Source organism: Prunus dulcis, chromosome 6, assembly GCF_902201215.1.
Source record: "Prunus dulcis chromosome 6, ALMONDv2, whole genome shotgun sequence".
Classification (NCBI taxonomy): Eukaryota; Viridiplantae; Streptophyta; class Magnoliopsida; order Rosales; family Rosaceae; genus Prunus; species Prunus dulcis.
In genome coordinates, this window is record NC_047655.1 from 26,839,769 (window position 1) to 26,858,607 (window position 18,839).

The 18,839-nt window shown below is 36.9% G+C and overlaps 2 protein-coding genes and 1 pseudogene across 2 annotated transcripts; 1 reads left to right on the plus strand and 2 right to left on the minus strand.

Moving 5' to 3' along the window:
* Positions 1–4,178: 4,178 nt before the first annotated feature.
* Positions 4,179–5,965, minus strand: LOC117631281. Its single transcript, XM_034364339.1, has 2 exons — positions 5,734–5,965; positions 4,179–5,028 (listed from the first exon to the last, which is right to left on the minus strand). The coding sequence occupies exons 1-2, from the start codon at positions 5,801–5,803 to the stop codon at positions 4,364–4,366; spliced, it is 735 nt and encodes a 244-aa protein (XP_034220230.1). The 5' UTR covers positions 5,804–5,965; the 3' UTR covers positions 4,179–4,363.
* Positions 5,966–7,058: 1,093 nt separating this feature from the next.
* LOC117630590 lies at positions 7,059–8,562 on the minus strand (annotated as a pseudogene).
* Positions 8,563–8,742: 180 nt separating this feature from the next.
* LOC117630981 (lon protease homolog 1, mitochondrial) lies at positions 8,743–15,931 on the plus strand. The gene is made up of 20 exons (XM_034363878.1): positions 8,743–9,428; positions 9,565–9,630; positions 9,803–9,994; positions 10,104–10,169; positions 10,328–10,369; positions 10,480–10,602; positions 10,756–10,854; positions 10,949–11,014; positions 11,097–11,183; positions 11,336–11,375; positions 11,821–11,992; positions 12,345–12,469; positions 12,666–12,796; positions 12,885–12,989; positions 13,143–13,256; positions 13,517–13,684; positions 13,765–13,866; positions 13,994–14,278; positions 14,715–15,233; positions 15,386–15,931. Exons 1-20 carry the CDS (start codon positions 9,123–9,125, stop codon positions 15,569–15,571), a joined length of 2,994 nt encoding a protein of 997 aa, XP_034219769.1. The 5' UTR covers positions 8,743–9,122; the 3' UTR covers positions 15,572–15,931.
* The last annotated feature ends 2,908 nt before the right edge of the window (positions 15,932–18,839 follow it).

Genomic DNA, 18,839 nt, shown 5'->3' on the forward strand with positions numbered 1-18,839 from the left:
TATTTAAAAAATAAAATAAAAAAAAATATCCCAGCCTGATTGATTCTTCTTTTCCCAAATTTCACCAATAACTCAAATTCATGGTTTGTTCATCCAATATTCAAAATGCTGCTATTCTTATTTTGATTTACTGTTTTTTTTTGGAACCAATTCTGTCATATATGTTTGACAGATCCAAACTAGTTTGAGGAAATTAATGATTAATGAATGATCCAATTTTGCACTTTCTCAAGGGTGTTTAGCAGAAATAATCAGAGTGCAAAGACAAAATCTATGCTGTTTCACTTTCCACATAAATTATAAATATCTTGTGGACCTTTATGTATCTAAAATGTTGTCATATACACTGAATTCAAAGTGCCTTGTAGTTTCCACTATAAATGTTATTATTCTGTATGTTTTCCTTTTGGCCAGAAATTTAGTTGGCTTTCCATGAACTGGATGGCCACTGTAATCCCAATCTCTAAAGAGACCCTTTTTTAATTCGAATTCAGCTTCCTAAGGGGCGTTTGATAATCATTTCAATTTTAGTTTTTAGGTTTTATTTTTTGTGTTAGAGTATGGAGGAAAAAGTAGGACTATGAAAGTGAGAATGAGAGTGGAGATGAGATTAAGAGGGAAGATAAGAGGGGAAAATGGAAGGGATGAGTAACAAAAGTGAAAACAAAAATTAAAAACTGAAATCTATTTAAAATTGTTTTCACTTTTGTTACTCATTCCTCCCATCCTCTCCTCTCATTCTCTCTCTCAATCTCATTTTTCTCTATACTGTAGCATAAAAAATAAAAACTACAAACTAAAATTGAAATGGTTATCAAACTGGCCTAAGATATTGTTATATATTATTATTTTTTTCACCTTTTTTTTGTCTTCTTCTTGTGTTAGCTTTATGTTTCTCTTTCAATTTCAATGGTTGAAATTAGATGTACCTTTCTTTTAGGTAGTGCAAGCTTTGAAATTGGATGCTTTTTGCCTTTGGGGGTTTCTGTTTGTTTGACCTCATTTTTAACCTCTAATAAAGATATAATATTCTTATAAACAAGGACAATTTGGAGTGCATGAGATAAGAATCATTTTCATGTGCATGCGTGCACACTTCCAATAAACTTACTTAATTTCAATTGTATTTTTTAAAAAATGAATTTTTGTATTTAACATCCATGTTTGACCTTTTGCTTTGCATCATCAATCGAGATATTAAAGATTACTTGTACCATCTATATTGCCATAAGTCGTGGGGCTCTATACTCCAAAAACTTAATCAAACCAAGCTCACCAACAATGGAAGCCCTAGAAATTTCCTCCATCAATTAGATTGCATTGTTCTTCATCTTTTTTTATTTTTATTTTTCCAACTGAAGAAATAGAATCCACTGGGGGAGGTGGTGAAGGGTAGATGTAGACAATTGATAGGTCATTTGGTGGTTTTTGATAATGTTTTTTTTATGTCCCTTTATATTTTGGTCGGAAGAAAAAGCATGAAACATTCATTTTATGGATAGAAGAAGGAAAGGAAGTCTCTACTTTTTCTGGCCAATTTGGCCACTTTCAATCCCAACAATAGCAGTAACGCGACTACTCGACGTTGAAGATATCAGCTCCTTTTAGAATGGTGGGTTCAACATTTGGAAACTTGTTTTTTTTCTCTCTTTTTTCACAAACCATAAAATCGCACATGCACTCACTTGAGATTATGAAACTTTGCTACTCATAAATCTGAATTTGGTTAAATTTTTTTTTTTATAATCCTTTTCTTAAATCTGGCATATAAAACTGCCAAATCCCATTCAATTGATGCGTTGAGTTAATTTTAAGATATATTATTCGTGTGTTCAGCTCTTATATTACAATTTACATGTGAAATTTTTTTTTTAAAATAAAAAAAATGCTATTCACACTCTAAATATAAACTGCTTTCTTTAAATTTAGTATTTGGAGGTCTGCCCCATGCCATCATGCATTAGCTAAATGTAGTGATCCTCTTTCGAGTTTTTTTATTTTAAATAATAGAATAGAAGTATCAAAATCAAAGATAGGGTCATAGCATGTTGGTTGGCTAAGATGAAGTCAAAATCAATCACTGTGGCCATTTGAGCAAATGGATTATGGGTGTGTGTAAACCACACGACTCCATGTGCCATGCACTGGCCCGGAGAGCGATGGCCCTATTTTTTTATTTGCTAGTCATCCTCCTTCCTCACCGTGGCCTCACAAATTCACAAATACCTTTCAAATCTAATTCCGTGTCGTAAATGAAAACCTTGTCCCATTTTAATAACCAGAAGATTGTCAGTCATCACCTAGCTTTTGCATCCATTTCCATTTGCTCTAATCCATTTCCCTAATTCTGCAAATTGGTGTTCACCTTTCAGAGAAATTGGGTTACTCTGACACAACTTAAGTCTTCCAAGTTTTCAGAGAAATACCTTTCGCAGAAATAGGGTAAACATCAAGACACATTGAGTCCACCTGCTTGCACCCAAGTTTGAATTTACCTCACTGTTTACAGAAGTTTAGACTATTCTTGGTATAAAAAAAATAGTAATAATAACGATACTATAGAGCTCAAATTATTATTATTATTATTATTATTTCCAAATATTTTCTCAAATTCTGCCCATGAACATTAGCCCATCTCAGTTAGGGGTGGCAATTTCGGACACGACCCGATACACGACTCGAAACCCGCACGAGAAATTAGCGGGTTCAACCCGCACGATAAAAAAACAGGTCAATTTCGGGTCAACCCGTTCTGACCCGTTTAATAAACGGGTGGGTTTCGGGTCAACCCGCTAACCCGCTATAATACCTATCTAACCCGTTTATTAAACGGGTCGTGTCACGGGTCGTGTCAACCCGTGTACAACCCGCTAACCCACTAAAAAATAAAGACAAATGGAGATTTCAAAACACACACAAGGGGTTTTGAACTCCTACCATCTTCATTTCTCTCAAACACCTTATCCACCATGCTACAAACAATTTTGTGATTTTATAGTATACATTTTGATATTTATAATGTTTCTTTTTCTTTTGTGTTTTCCTTTCTTTTCGGTCTCTCTTCTCCTCTTCTTTTTTTTTTTTCGTTCTTTCTTCTTTCTCCCTTTTTTTCTTCTTCTCTCTTTTCCTTTCCTCTTCTCTCCTTTTTTTTCTTCTTTCTTTTCTTTCTCTTTAGTTTTCTCTCATCTTTCTTTTCTCTTTCTTTCTTTCCTTCAATCTTCTCTCCTCTCTCTCTCTCTCTCTATTTTTCTTTCTTTCTTTTCCTTCTCTCTTCTCTCATCTCTCTATCTTTTTTTTTCTTTCTTTTCCTTATATTTTCTCTACTCTCTCTGTTTTTTTTAATTTAAATTTTTTCGGTTGTGGGTTTTGTAACATGCATGTTATTATTTATGAACCCGTTACACGACTCGAAACCCGCACGATAAAAGACGACCCGAACCCGACACGACCGTTTATTAAATGGGTTGGGTTCGGGTTGAGCATTCTTGACACGTTTATTATTCCGACACGACACGAACCCGACACGACACGACCCATTGCCAGCCCTAATCTCAGTCCAAGAATGTTATTCTATTATATGCGAAATTTTATAATAAGAGTGCCATGTATGAACTTCTCAGGGTTTCGAGATCCGCTTTCCATAAAATACATATGGGCTTTTGCCCAACTCTCAGCTAAAGGATAAGTTGTTAATAAGATGTTGAAGTCTAGGCCCAAGAGTTGGGTTGCGCCCTATTTCAGAACTTCAAAATCAACCTGGGTTTGAGTAATCTCATAACGCAATGTAAAGGAAACCATGCATTTGGATCTTGTTCACTAAAATAATATCAATTGAAAATCTATTGCCCAAATTTAGCTAGATATGGCATACCGTTAACTTATGTTAGTAAAGATCATGAAGCCTATCAGCTAATATTGCACTCCCTATAAGTCATTTGGCCAGTACAACCATTTGACAATAGAAGACTATAACATTCTACCAACCCAAGCCGTGATTTTCCTTGAAAAATTAGATCTTTAAAAAGAAATTACCATGAAGTCTGCACAATATCAACGTCGGTTTATCGTGTTCATCAACTGTTTCTAAGGAACATGATCCAAAAGATGACAACAATTACAACCCCCTCCCCTTTTCCTGAACATCCAGAACAAACTAAAGATAAAATGCAAGGAAGAGATAGCAAAGTGGCGTTTATAGATGTTTGAAAGAAAACTCCAGTTTAAGAATGATGCATGCAACTGTATGGAAACACCATCTTTAAAATTATAAACAAATTTGAATGAGTCGCTGAAACTAAGTTCTTATATGGCATCTACAGAATAAATTTTGAGTAAAAGAAACAAAGGAATGAACCTAATTCGTTCACCTCAGTTCAGAATGCTCATATGATTCAGAGCTCTCATAGGTATTGGAAGCTTCAAAGGCTTCAGCTTCAGAACTTTCATAAGCTGAAGTTTCACGAACTTCGCTATTTTCGGGCAGACCAAACTGGAGCAAGTAATTGACTCCATTAATCACATCATAGACCATCAATCCAATTCTACCTCCTACCCAACTGCCCAATTGACTTCCCACAAGATAACCAAATCTCCCAAGCCTTTGCTCTCCTTGGAAGCCCCCAGCATAGGTGCCAAACAAGGTGCCAGTGCCCCTAAGAGTCCCTTCTGTTACTGCACCACCATAATATATAGCTTCAAAAAAGTCCCATCCAGAAGAGATAATAGGACCTATTATCCGCTTGGCTTGCCGAGTTGCCAGTTTCGCAGCCTTTTCTCCTGCTTTCTGTGCTTGTTTGGCTGCATCTTTAGCAGGTATCCCCTGTGACAATGCATCAGCCAATGCACTTTCAAGTGCTATATACCTTGTTCTCTCAACATGGGAAGCTCTGATGTTGTTAACATAGAGTTTCACTCCCTCTTTCACAGAACAAGCTAGTGTTCCAGAACTCATATCAAAGCAGTTCAAGAATGTAAACTGTCCACTCCGAGATGCATATTTTTCCCCAACCAGCTGCCGACATTTTTCAGCTATGGAGAAAAAAATAAGATCAAAAGATCAAAATTTATTCTAAATAAGTAATGGATACACATTTTCTCTACAAAAAAAAGACTAAAAATTGAATATTGCATTGCATATGTTAGCAAATCACAAAATGCTTCAAAAAATCGATCATGGGTACAAATCTCAGACTGTAAGCAAAAACTTCTGTAAAATATTACGCACAGAAACATTATACTTATAGCTCCATAAAACCAGAATGCATGCAATATTACAACAATAACAGAACATTAACATGAAAATAGTGATTTATCTTTCTAGCTATCAGCTCAGGTCTATAAGACAAATCAACTGCCCCACCCCCTTCAACAGATTCATTTCAAAACAAAATCATGGATTCAAAGATAATAACTATAGCATTATGGTAAAGATCCAAGCTGCACTCTTTCAGCGCGCAATGGACTTCGCGTGTTCAAATGATCTAAAGGTTCTTCAAATTCGGGATTTTGGTTTAAATTCCTTGCATTTTGCTTGCAACCAAATGGGAAGATTTAAGAGCCAATAAAATTTTAAAAAGGACAGAGCTTTACATATTCAATTAAGAATTTTCATTTCCCAGTAGAGAGTAAAAGAAAAACTTCGACTTTCGAATTCTAATCAATCTTTCCCCTATAGTTTTCCCAGTAAGAGAAAAAAAATGACAGTAACAGCAAACAGTACGTATATGTATGTACCTGTGATACTGAGAACGATGATGCCAGCTATGATGGCCACTAATTGGATTCTTTTCTTCTGGAAATCCATGGGATTTCAAGCACTTTGGAAAGCAAAAGAAAAACCCTAACTTTTGGTGCGTAATAGGTGGATGGAGATGGGATTAGAAGGTGATAATAATAGGGAGCTCAGGGAAGGTAAAGGAAGGGAAGAATCTCAATGCCGTGTGTATTATGAAAGTCAAGACTCCAGATTTCTAAACTATAATTAATGGCCTTACATGGAATGGAATGGAAGCGATTGAGTGACTACGCTAAACGTTGCGTTTTGACTTCTTCTTCTATACTCTTACATATACAATCCCGATCTCTTGGACCACAGGAGTCCAAGAGATTGTGGTCACCCACCGTTGAATATTAATCTAATGGTTCAAAAAAGTTTCTTAAAAGGAATGCAAGAGTGAGTGAACCGTTGAATTTACATCAATGGTGAGTGACCACAAATCTCTTATATATAAAGCAAAATGCATAGAATGGTAAAACATTCAAAATACCAGAAAATGCCATTGGTTAATGCAAACAATAAAAATTGAAATTATTAATTAAATGAAGATAATATAGTAAATTCACACTTTTTCATATTAAAAAAATTAAAATTTAAAAAAAAATCAGATAATGGATCCTATTTTTATGGAATACAACTACCCATTATCTTTTTTAATTCTAAAATAAATTTAAATTTTTTAAAAAAAAGCCTTTGGAAGGCATGCTAATCTATATATATAAAGCAAAAGGCATGGTAAAACATTCAAATAAAATGGCTTTGGTTAATGCAAATATTAAGAATTGAATTTATTAATTAAACGAGGCTAATATGATAAATTCATACTTTTTCATATTTTAAAAAAAAATTCATATAATAGATCCTTTTTTTATGGAACACAACTTCCCATTATCTTTTTTAATTCTAAAATAAATTTAATTTTTTTTTACAAAAAGCCTCTCGCAAGCGACTACGTGCGTGTGGAAAAGCTAGTAATAATTAAAACTCCTACCTACTTACCACACTTTTTTTCCCTTCTCTCAATCTCTTTTCTTGGTTCTGAAAAAAAAAAAAAAAAAAAAATCTATTTTCTTGGAGAGGTTGCTTTTCCTTGGTAAAATGAGGGCCACAAGCGACTTGATAAATGTTTAGTGGTAGATTAGGATCCAACTTTTCCTTGTTCTTTATTTTTTTGTTTTTTCTATGATAAGTTACCATTTTCAGCAGTTACTTGTTTTCCTTGACCTAATAAACAGAGATAATAGTAGTTGAAAGACTGCAAGTTATTGTCCCACAACTTTGTGATGGTTTAGGCTTTCTGCTCCAGTCCACACAACATAAGCATTCATCACATCTTGATGACCACCTTTGGATGTGGACACAAACTGCTTCCTTTGTGCTGAGACTGAAACCAAATGCAGTTTCTTATTTCAATGGTTAGGAGCCCGTCTACATCAGGAACAAAACCCTTCTCCATCATTTACTTTTTTACAATTTCATAAGTAGTTCGATTTGGGATCAACCCTATTTCCAGCATCTCATTAAGAAGCTCATTCACATCTTCAAGCTTGCCCTTCATGCAATATCCCTTGATCAACACATAACATTAAATGTTACTTCACGTGCTGGCTTCCATTTTCTCCGTCTGTGCCCTCATATTCAAAGCTGCACTGAGGTTTCCTTCCCTGCAGTAGCCATCCATCAGAGTATTGTATGTCAAGTGTATTGGAAACAAACCCTTTTTGAGCATCTCATTTCGGAGTCTCGCTGCCTTTCTTGACTCCCCTTCTTTGCACAATAACTTTTTGGGCGTCTCATGTTATGAGATCAGCTTTGGAGCCCCTTATCTCCATTTCATATTAAAACTTCATGGCCATTTCCTTGTTTCCTTGTCTGCACAAACCAGTAATCCGGCAGTTAAAAGGTCGAAGTGTCTGGGGAAACCCCTCGCTCTGACATTGAATTGTGCATCAATTAGCGTATTATATGTTATAACATTGGGCCCCCCCAAGTCTTGATTTCTAATGTCATCAAGCAACTCTCTAGCTTTCTTTATCCTCATCTTCTTACAAAACCACTTATTAGTGCGTTGTAGGTAACAATATTTGCTTCCACCCCGACTCCCAAGCCAAGCATTTCATCCAGAAAACCACAAACCTCATCAAGCTTTTCCCGTTGCTGCATAACCCATTGATCATTAATTATACGTAATCACATTGGGTTTCAAGCCCTGCTTCCTTATTGCCTTGAACACCTTCATAGCTGCTGCTACATTCTCATATTTACCTAACCCAAAATCAAAGTAGTAAAAAAAGTAATATCATTCGGGCAAATGGTATCTGTCACCATCTCCTTCAAAATGGCTTTAGCTTTGTACATGTTTCCCAACCCACCCATTTGCAATATCCATCAATCAGAGTATTAAAAGTAACCACATTTGGTGAAATTCCAAAAGCCTGTGGCAACGTCCTTTTCCTTGCCCAATTCTCCTCCTAATCATCTCTCTATACACGCAATCAACATACCCAAAACCCTTTTCCTTCAACAAAGCACTCAACAAAGGCTCACAAGACAAAACTGATAACTTGGACCCAGAATCACCAGCTCTCTGAAATGCTTCAAAACGCAAACGAATCTTCTAACTTTTCACATATGCCAGCACCAACATATAAATTATAATGGAATTTGCACAAAACTGGTTGCTTGCTACACATTGAAAGCATGTGAAATTTTGAAGAAACCGAATGCTTCTCACTGTTTCTAACAAACCCATCTAAGAAAGCTATGATCTTTGAGTTTTTTTTTTTTTTTTTTTTTTTTTTGGGTGGCGATTTTTACTGAGTTCAAGATTGTGTGCAACATTGAGATCGTTCTGGTACCAGCTGAAGTACCTGAGTGTTAGCTCTGGTCGGCTCAGGAGTGAAACAGTTGGCGAAGAAGTGCGGTAAAGGTTGAACCTTCGAGATAAGTTTTGACCTCTGGCTAGTAGGGTTGTGTGGTGGAACTTGTGAAGACGCAAAGTGAGGAACAGAGAAGCCAACGACTCTGTTTGTCGGGAGAGTTTTAAGAAAGTTTCTCGAGAAAATTATGGCTTTTGGCACCAAATGAGCCTCGGGTTCCGTTATGTAGTTCTTCCACATAGCAGGGGCAATTTCGTCAAAGAAAAAAGCAAGGGTTTATGAAGGGCTTTAAGACACACAACATAAGAAAAACCCGTCGCAGTTCAACCAGTTTTTAAGTTCTACAGCAATGGCGGTTCTTCTTTAACAGAGAACACACAACTGCTCCGCTAGGGCATTAAAAAGACCCAAAACCTGAATTCAATTTTCGATTTTTCATACAGTTTCAATCGATTCACCATTAACATATGCTGAAGCTTCTCTCTTCTTCCTCATCATGCCTCCAGGCCCGAGTGCACAGCCTGGGTCCCAATTTGGGCCTCCGTCCCGGGCCCACCGAGCTCGCCTCGCCATTTCTCCGAGTTATTGGCTCGCTCACCGGGTTGACACGGCCTAATTCGTCTCGTCGAGCCTTTTTTTGCTCGGACGCGAGCGACGGGTCTGATCAAGTGGTGGAGGTTGAAGCAAAGAAAGCGGGAACGGAGGGCGAGGCCGAGTCTAAGTCTTCGTCAGCAATTGTGCCCACGAATCCTCGACCCGAAGATTATCTAACGGTTGGTTGGCTTTGGTGCTTTTGGTTTTGCTAAAGTAGTCTGTTTGGATATCAGAAAATGAAGGAAAATGTTAAGCTTATTGTTACTTGTTCCTATTTATCCTTTAACAAGCTTTTTTCCTATTACCCATGAACAGGTTTTAGCTTTGCCGTTGCCGCATAGACCACTCTTTCCAGGATTCTACATGCCAATTTATGTGAAGGTACAGGAGATTATTGAATACATTGAAAATCAAGTTGGCCTTTTGTTTAACACTTCTATGTGTTGGAATATTTCGTTTCGTTGTTGGGTCAATTCTGTAATTACTGTTAATGCAAGGTGTTATAGAACAATGTTGATTTACTGAACTAACTAATGTATTGCTTTTCATGTAGGATCCTAAATTGTTGGCAGCTTTACAGGAAAGCCGAAAACGGCAAGCTCCATATGCCGGTGCTTTTCTTCTCAAGGATGAGCCGGGGACTGATCCTAGTGTGGTCTCAGGTTCTGAAACTGATAAGAGCATTTCTGACTTAAAAGGGAAAGAGTTATTTAATCGCCTGCATGAAGTCGGTACGCTTGCCCAGGTGTCTCATTTACCCCTAAGTTTTATAAGCCCTAATTCTGTGGATTAACTAGACACCAACCATAATGTCCCTTCAGCTTTTAACAGTTTTTTTTTATACTTGTTTTCAGATTTCAAGCATTCAAGGAGACCAAGTAGTTCTTATTGGTCATAGGCGACTTCGAATTACAGAGATGGTGAGGAAAAATAATCAGTAAGAGTGAACTTTTGATTAATGCTTTTAAAGGCATATTTAGCATCTTTTTGCCTCATCACCTCATACATGTATAATATGAATTAGTATTTGTTTGAGATAAAGTTAGTTAAACTAAGAAAACTTATGGCTTGTCTACAGGTTGATGAGGATCCTCTGACTGTAAAAGTTGATCATCTCAAGGTCCACATTTTGTTTCATTTTACCAATTCAATTATTAATCTTTGGAGTTTTCACATATAAAGTATATTTTTATTTCCCTTTTTGTTATGGGCTTACACGTTACATTGCAGGACAAACCCTATAACAAGGATGATGATGTAATAAAAGCAACATCATTTGAGGTTATATCTACTTTAAGAGATGTTCTGAAGACTAGTTCCCTTTGGAGAGATCATGTTCAAACATACACTCAGGTTTGCTCAGCTTCTCACGATATTTGAATTTTATGGCATCTTTGTTCTTGCATGCTCATTTGCTTCAAGACACATTTCTTTGCTCGCAACATATGTGAAATCATTTTGCCCTCTCATCTTGGTTTTTCCCTCTTTTTATTTAAATTTGTGCAGCATATAGGTGATTTTAATTTTCCAAGGTTAGCAGATTTTGGAGCTGCTATATCCGGTGCAAACAAGTTGCAATGCCAGCAAGTGCTTGAAGAGCTAGATGTAAGCATTGGTTAATCTTAACTCGGATGGCTGATAAAGCTTTACATTCAATCGTATTATATCGAGAACGCTTAACTCTGCAATTTTCGGTCAGGTTTATAAACGTTTAAAGCTCACACTGGAACTAGTGAAGAAAGAGATAGAAATCAGCAAGATTCAGGTATGTCATCCCAATATGCCACTTGTTTCTCTACTGTATTTTGATTCTCTTTTGTTAATTCCTCCTTTCTTTTCATACTTAGGAATCTATTGCAAAAGCAATTGAAGAGAAGATAAGTGGTGAACAGCGCCGCTACTTGTTGAATGAGCAGCTTAAAGCCATAAAGAAGGTATTTGTCTTCACCATCATCGGACATATTTTCTATGCCATACCCTCAATGACAGTGTCTGATGATCTGTTCTCTTTGGGGTGGGTTTTGTATCAATTTCTTTATCTCGCCCTTGTGGCTTGTTGGAACTTACTTGGCTTTACATGATGCAGGAACTGGGATTGGAAGCAGACGACAAAACAACACTTTCTGGTTAGTTAAAAGAAAAAATTATCCCTCTCACAAACCTAGATATTGTATCTGTGTATGTATGCATGCATGCTATATATATATTATTGTTGTCCCTGGCTTTTCAAAAGTCGAAGGCTTGTTACTTGACCATATATCTAATCAAATAAGACTATATGTTAGGACCCCCTTATATTGTAATGGATGTTTGGTAGGACAAAATAATGTAGACATAGTGCATGGTCTGATCATATGGTGCATACAATTAAGGACTGAGAATGACTTCGTCTAACATTAAGTTTTGTAACCATGTGCACATCATTGTTGTATGCTGTTGGTGTTTTCTCATCCTCAGTTTTAATCTGTGTATGCAAGTATGTGAGAAACATTTATAAATGATTTTAAATATTGATTGATTGTGTATACCTAAAGGTAACTGTTGCATCATTTTTCTGAACCTGTGGTGCAGCAAAGTTCAGGGAGAGACTTGAACCAAACAGGGAAAAATGCCCACCTCATGTTTTGCAAGTTATAGAAGAAGAGCTCACAAAACTGCAGCTGTTGGAGGCCAGTTCGAGTGAATTTAATGTGACGCGTAATTACTTAGATTGGTTGACTTCCATTCCCTGGGGAAATTACAGGTTTTTGTGCTACCTCAATATAGTAATTCAAACTGGAGGGATCTATATCATATATGTGGCTAGAATGCTGAGAGATTTTAATAATTATCATTAATTTAACACCATTGCCACACTTAATAGGAATATCTGTAATGAGTGTTTGTTTAAATAAATCTAAAATGTGGTAATGGGTACTAGTGTGAGAAGCTTTTAAAAGGAAACTATAAAAGATATATTTTTAGTAGGCAACTATAAAAGAAATGTTATTTGAGTTACTATGTTCTTACTTCTTTTTATTTATTTAATATTTAAACATTATTCTGTTATTTAATTAAAGCAGTGTTCCCTTATTGTATCTAAATCCCAAATGCAGTGATGAGAACTTTGATGTTCTTCGGGCTCAAAAGATTCTTGATGAAGATCACTATGGGTTATCTGATGTAAAGGAAAGGATATTGGAGTTTATTGCCGTCGGGAAACTTAGAGGAATCTCACAAGGTTGATATAGTTTTCATTCACAATTGTCTACCTTACTTTATGGGCACTACCTCGTTGCATTGTCTATCCTGTTTCTCATAGACTAATTTTAGCTCTGATTTTATATTTATTTCTGAGGTTGTAAGAAATGCTGCAAAGCTGTGCTAGTTTCCATGACAGCAGTGTGGATTATTGATGTTCCGCTTATTTATCACAGGAAAAATCATTTGTCTCTCTGGCCCACCTGGAGTGGGCAAAACCAGCATTGGCCGTTCAATTGCACGGGCCTTGAACCGTAAGTTCTACCGATTCTCTGTAGGAGGGTTATCTGATGTTGCTGAAATAAAGGTATTTAGCAAGCTCTGTGCACTAAAATATTGATAAACAGATGCACGTTGTGAGCTATTTCTTATAAAATAACTTTTAAAATATCCAGGGGCATCGTCGGACCTACATTGGTGCTATGCCAGGAAAGATGGTACAATGCCTAAAAAATGTGGGAACAGCTAACCCCTTAGTTCTGATCGATGAGATTGACAAGGTAATAAATGGCTGGTGGGCTTGCTTCATATTGTCCCTGAGAGACATTATATTGTAGGACTCTTTTTGTAGTTTAGTTTGTAAAAGGTGTATTCACATAAACAAAAAATGCTTCAAGTTTCATAATGTTGAACTTTGCCTTGTTTTGTGGCAGTTGGGAAGGGGACATGCTGGTGATCCAGCAAGTGCTTTGTTGGAGCTTCTTGATCCGGAGCAAAATGCTAATTTTTTAGACCATTATCTTGATGTTCCAATTGACCTGTCAAAGGTTAGTTTTGTTTAGTGATTTTAAGTAATTTGATGTTCTACTTTTTCCAGTAATATAATTGCCATTTCCAAGCCGTCTGATACATGTGCGTGAGGGTTAGGTATTATTAAAATCTTTTGAAGAAGGAAAAGAAAGGGAATGCTTTAGGTGTCCAATTTTGTTATATCATCTTCAACTTGGTACTCACATTGGGACACATGAAAGTTGTGGCATGGTTTCTCTTTCTTCCTTCTGTTCATGCTTTAAAATTCGTGTTGCAGGTTCTGTTTGTTTGTACAGCAAATGTTGTGGAGATGATACCAAATCCTCTCTTGGATAGAATGGAGGTCATCTCCATTGCTGGGTATATTACTGATGAAAAAATGCACATTGCTAGAGACTATTTGGAGAAGACCACACGTGAAGCATGTGGCATCAAACCTGAACAGGTACTGATATCTGTCAGTGAGTGTGTGTGTATTTGTATGTTGTATTTGTACTAACTTCAATTATGCTTAATCTGTTTCAGGTTGAAGTGACCAATGCAGCTCTTCTTGCTCTCATAGAAAATTATTGCCGAGAAGCAGGTGTTAGGAACCTCCAAAAGCACATAGAAAAGATCTACCGCAAGGTTTGTCACCGATGTCTAGATTCAGAGGGAGCTACTGCTTGGCAAACCTTATGACCTTATTGAACAATGATATGCATTACTTCCTTGAACAATGACATGGTTTAACCTATCTTTTATGGCCTGGCAGATAGCCCTGCAACTTGTTAGACAAGGAGCGTCAGATGAACCTGAAGTTGCTCACCAAATAGAGTCTCCCACAAGTCAGATTGATGGCCCAAATGAATCTGCCGTTGTTGAAGCTCAGGTTGCAGAGACTGATGAAGCCAAGGTAGAAGATGTTGATAAACTAGATCAAAATGTGGTTGCTAGTGAGAGCCAGACTGCAAGTGAATCATTAGAGATGGATCTCCCAGTTGAACCTGCAGTTGGTGAAGTTCAGGTTGCAGATACTGATGAACCTATGGATTCCAAGGTATCTAATAGTTTATAAAGTTATTGGGTAATGGGTTACTACGCAATCTTTATGACAAATGTGTCAACTTGAGTGCAACCTTAAGAATTGTTTTACTTCATACAAGATTTTGCAATCCTTATGGACCTCGGTCCTGAGAGTTTACGAAGAGGTTTTTTGTATTTACCTAATTTAAAATGAAAAAAGAAATGTTATAATTTTTGTAAAGACTCTTCATTTTGTAAAATTAAAGGTTTTGTTAAATAAAAATATGCCTATCATGGGATGTGCCAGTTCTACCTTATGTTAAGGAAGCTTGTTAAATTACCTTTTTATGGTGCTTATCTTTTGTCTAATGACTCTTTCAATTCAGTATTTGAGTTCTGTCTGTTTTTTAGCTCTCTGAATTTATTTGCTCACCAACTGAAGGATTTAATGGTTGTATTTGTCTATACAGGATGCAAAGAAAACTGACAAAATTCAGGAAAATGAAACGACAAAAACAGTTGACAAAGTCTTGGTTGATGAATCAAACGTGGCTGATTTTGTTGGCAAACCTGTTTTCCATGCTGAACGCCTCTACGATCAGACTCCAGTTGGAGTTGTTATGGGTCTCGCTTGGACTGCCATGGGTGGTTCCACCCTGTATATAGAGACCACTCAGGTTGAGGAAGGAGAGGGGAAAGGAAGCCTTAATGTAACTGGTCAACTTGGGGATGTTATGAAAGAAAGTACCCAAATTGCTCACACTGTTGCGAGAGCGATATTGCTCAATAAAGAGCCAGACAATCCTTTCTTTGCCAATTCCAAGCTTCATCTCCATGTTCCTGCAGGTGCCACACCAAAGGATGGACCTAGTGCTGGTTGTACCATGATCACATCCATGCTGTCCCTTGCCATGAAGAAGCCTGTCAAGAAGGATTTGGCAATGACAGGGGAAGTAACACTAACTGGGAGGATCCTTCCTATTGGCGGGGTACGTTAAATGATTCTATAACTTGTCCGATTTAAGTTACTTGTTTTCTTCTATGTTCTTTATTTAGGAAATTTCATCAGGTTTGATGATATGCTGAGTATCCTGTAGTGCATCTCAAACTCATAGAAAGTTCATTTTTGCAAACAATGCAGGTTAAGGAGAAAACGATAGCGGCAAGGAGGGGTGAAGTGAAGACCATCATATTTCCTGCAGCCAACAGGAAGGATTTTGATGAACTCGCCCCTAATGTAAAAGAAGGTCTTGATGTTCACTTTGTAGATGACTACAATCAGATTTTCGATTTGGCTTTCAGTGATGACCAGAGCAAATTAAAATAAGCCCTCTTCCCCACTAACTCTCAAGATGGAGCTTTCAATTGCCATACATATGCGGTTGAGTGTTTGCCTGTGACCCCACAGGCAGGGCCATGCCCATATTCCTCGAAACAGACCCAAGCCAAATTACAGCTGAGATAAACCAACTGAATGAGGTGCTGCACAATTTTTTGTTATACATTTATTTCACTTATAATTATCCTACTATTCTTGTAAAATTGAAGCACCCATTTGCCCCATTTTGTAACAAGCTTAACATTATTCTTCAGCTGAATATTGACAATCTGAATGTGAACCTCATGAGGTAGAAAAAGGTTTTTGAATTGGTCTGCTACTTAATAAATATGGAAGTTGAAGCTCTTATACTTCTTTTGGGGGGATGGATATGGATGAACCCAAAAAAACAGTTTGAGATTGGTTGCTGTTGTGTGTGTTTATGATTTGATTGCATATTTAATGAATTTTTTTAATCTAAGATACGACTGTGTCATGCTATGCTGAGTGCCAACTTGACAAGGCCAATTTTTTTTTTTTGGGGGTCTGCATAGGGATCTTTGATTTTGTTGTCATTGACACTTGGGTTGGGTTCAGAAAGAAGTGTGTCTTTCTCATTGGACAGTTATTTAGAGAGAGTGGGTCGGTGACATCCTTGAGTACTTGTCAACTGTTTTGGAGAAAAAAAGAAAAGCCTTGTCTTTTTTTTTTTTCTCCGGTGAGTGTGATTTTGGAGATTAAGACTAGACCTCTCTGCAATCTTTGTCACCAGGAGTACTTTATATATTTTTTTCTTTGTTCTTGTTGTGGTGGTGTCCCTTCTCTCTCTCTTTTCCCTCGTTTCCCTCATCTTTTTGCCCTCCAATCAAAACCCATCATCAAGATTTGGACTTTGCCTCCCATGTCATCTATAAGATTTTAGTTTAGTATTTGGATTGGATGCATGTCTTTTGTATCAAGTATCAATCCAACCTAAACAACTTCCATAGTCTATCATAAATCTTTTTGTCAAACTGTCTGATGTGTTAGGTTATTATATTGTTAATCTTAATAATATAATAATTATTATTATTTTTTAAAGAAAGCGATCTAATTGTATTCAATTAGGAAGAGGCTTACACAGAGGAGGGCATGTCAAGAATTGCCTCGTTAAAACATTTTCGGGAAAAACCTAAAAGAATAAAACTCCGAGGTAAAAAAGAGTATCACGCATGCCAATAATACATCAACTCATAACTCAAGCAAAATCCTGAATAAGACTATCAGAGAGCCAAATAGGGGGAGAATCCCACCATTCGACTTCAGCATCAAGTGCAGGGACGATAGAGCATAGTGAGCTAGGCGGTCAGCCACACAATTTACTTCAGGAAAAGCATGCTCAACACATAATATAATATTATTTAGTTGTGTATTCTGATGGTATCTTATAATTTCTCAAATTATATGATAACCAAACACTATTTTGCAAATTATTGGTTACAGATTTTCTTGTGCTTACTAATATTGTAAGGATATTGGATTCTCACGTCCACTAGAGTGATCTTACATACACTAATTAGTATCTTTGACACTTTGTTATCGTTTACAAACAAACAAAACAAACATTAATCGCAATCATGATGTCATGAAAGATTACATTTCCTTTGATGTGTCATCACGCGTGCCCATACTATTAATCAGCTTGGGCTGCACATAATCCAAAAAAGTGATGTGGATAAGACATTTTAATTGCATGATCAAAACCAATACCTGAAAATCATTGCCGATAATCATAACCAAAGTTCAAACTTAACCTTCTTGGGAGATCCAGCCCCCCGTTTTGAAAATCATTGAACCTACTTGGGAGATCCAGCCCCCCGGACCACCCAACCACACCCACCACCCACCACCCCAAAAAAAAAAAAAAAACTAGTTGGGAAACCTCTCTGACTCTTACCAAAACTAAAAAAGCTGCAGTCTGCAAGAAAGAAAGAAAGTTTCCATTTCTGAAGGATCCCATTAAGATTTCATGCATGAACCTTCGAGATTAAGTAGCAGCACGCCAAACACCACACAGAGAAAGAGAGAGAGAGAGAGAGAGAGAGAGAGAGAGAGAGAGAGAGAGAGAGAGGGTCCACAACGGGTCATACTTCCACCAAGAAAATGAGAGGGAATGTTTGGTTTCAAAGCCTCACAGAAACGGGACCCTAAACCAGTAGAATCTAACAAACCCATCACTATCAAAACTTGTGCTTGGCTCTTATTAAAAACAAGAAAAGAAAAGAAAAACTCAAAGATTAAAGCATGTGCGTTCTTATCAGTCAAAAGTGGAGGAAATTTCTTGCAAATAAAATAGACCCTAAGAAATTGAAGCAAAGTGACTTCATCTTTTTTCTGCTTTTCCTTTATATGGAAAATATAGCCGGCGCCTAACCAACATTATCCACCCTAAAACTTTTGCAGCAGCCAACCCCGTGACCCTAACTTGCATTGCATGTGAGCCCTTTAGCAAACTAATCTATATCACATATATAAATTTCCACTTTATCATCATGGAAAACTTTGCAAGCAGCACTTTGTTTTCTTTTTGGCTTTTTCCTTTATTTTTTGTAAATGAATGGAAATCTGTAAGTTGGGAGTCATATGCATGCATGCCCATGGTGTCTTGAGACAGAGAGACCATTGGCTTCCAGTGAGAACCCAACATTCCCATACGTGGCTGCAAATTCCAATCTCTTTTCCATTATATTGACAAGTTGATAGAGATTGACCTGCGTCTGTGTCTGATTAACTTTGTAAGCTTTCATTAATGGCCATGTATATCACTCACTACTAGTCTTTGGAATATTTACGTAGCAGCCCACTTATATGCATAATCATGTCTAGCTACATCTCATTCTCACGCACTAATCAAAGTCAACTTAAGTCTTTTTCTGCTTCCAATAATATCAACTAGCACTTAATTAAGTGTAGGTGTACGTACGATTTTTGTACAATAACGACATGTTCATTCATTTGGAACGAGAGGAATCATTTATCGAAGAGAGGAATCATTTATCGAAGACGATAAGATCAACGAGGAAGAGATTGACGAATAAGTATGAGATCAATCCACTCACCATCTAATCTATCTGAATTCTAGTTGTACAATTATTGAATTACGAATTGCAATATTTGACACGACATACTTTTAAATTTTATGACATGAAATGGATAAAGCAGTTTAGAACATATTGTCAAATCACCAGCTATACATACTTTGATTCCCCCTCGTTACAGCATAAACGTATAAGAATCA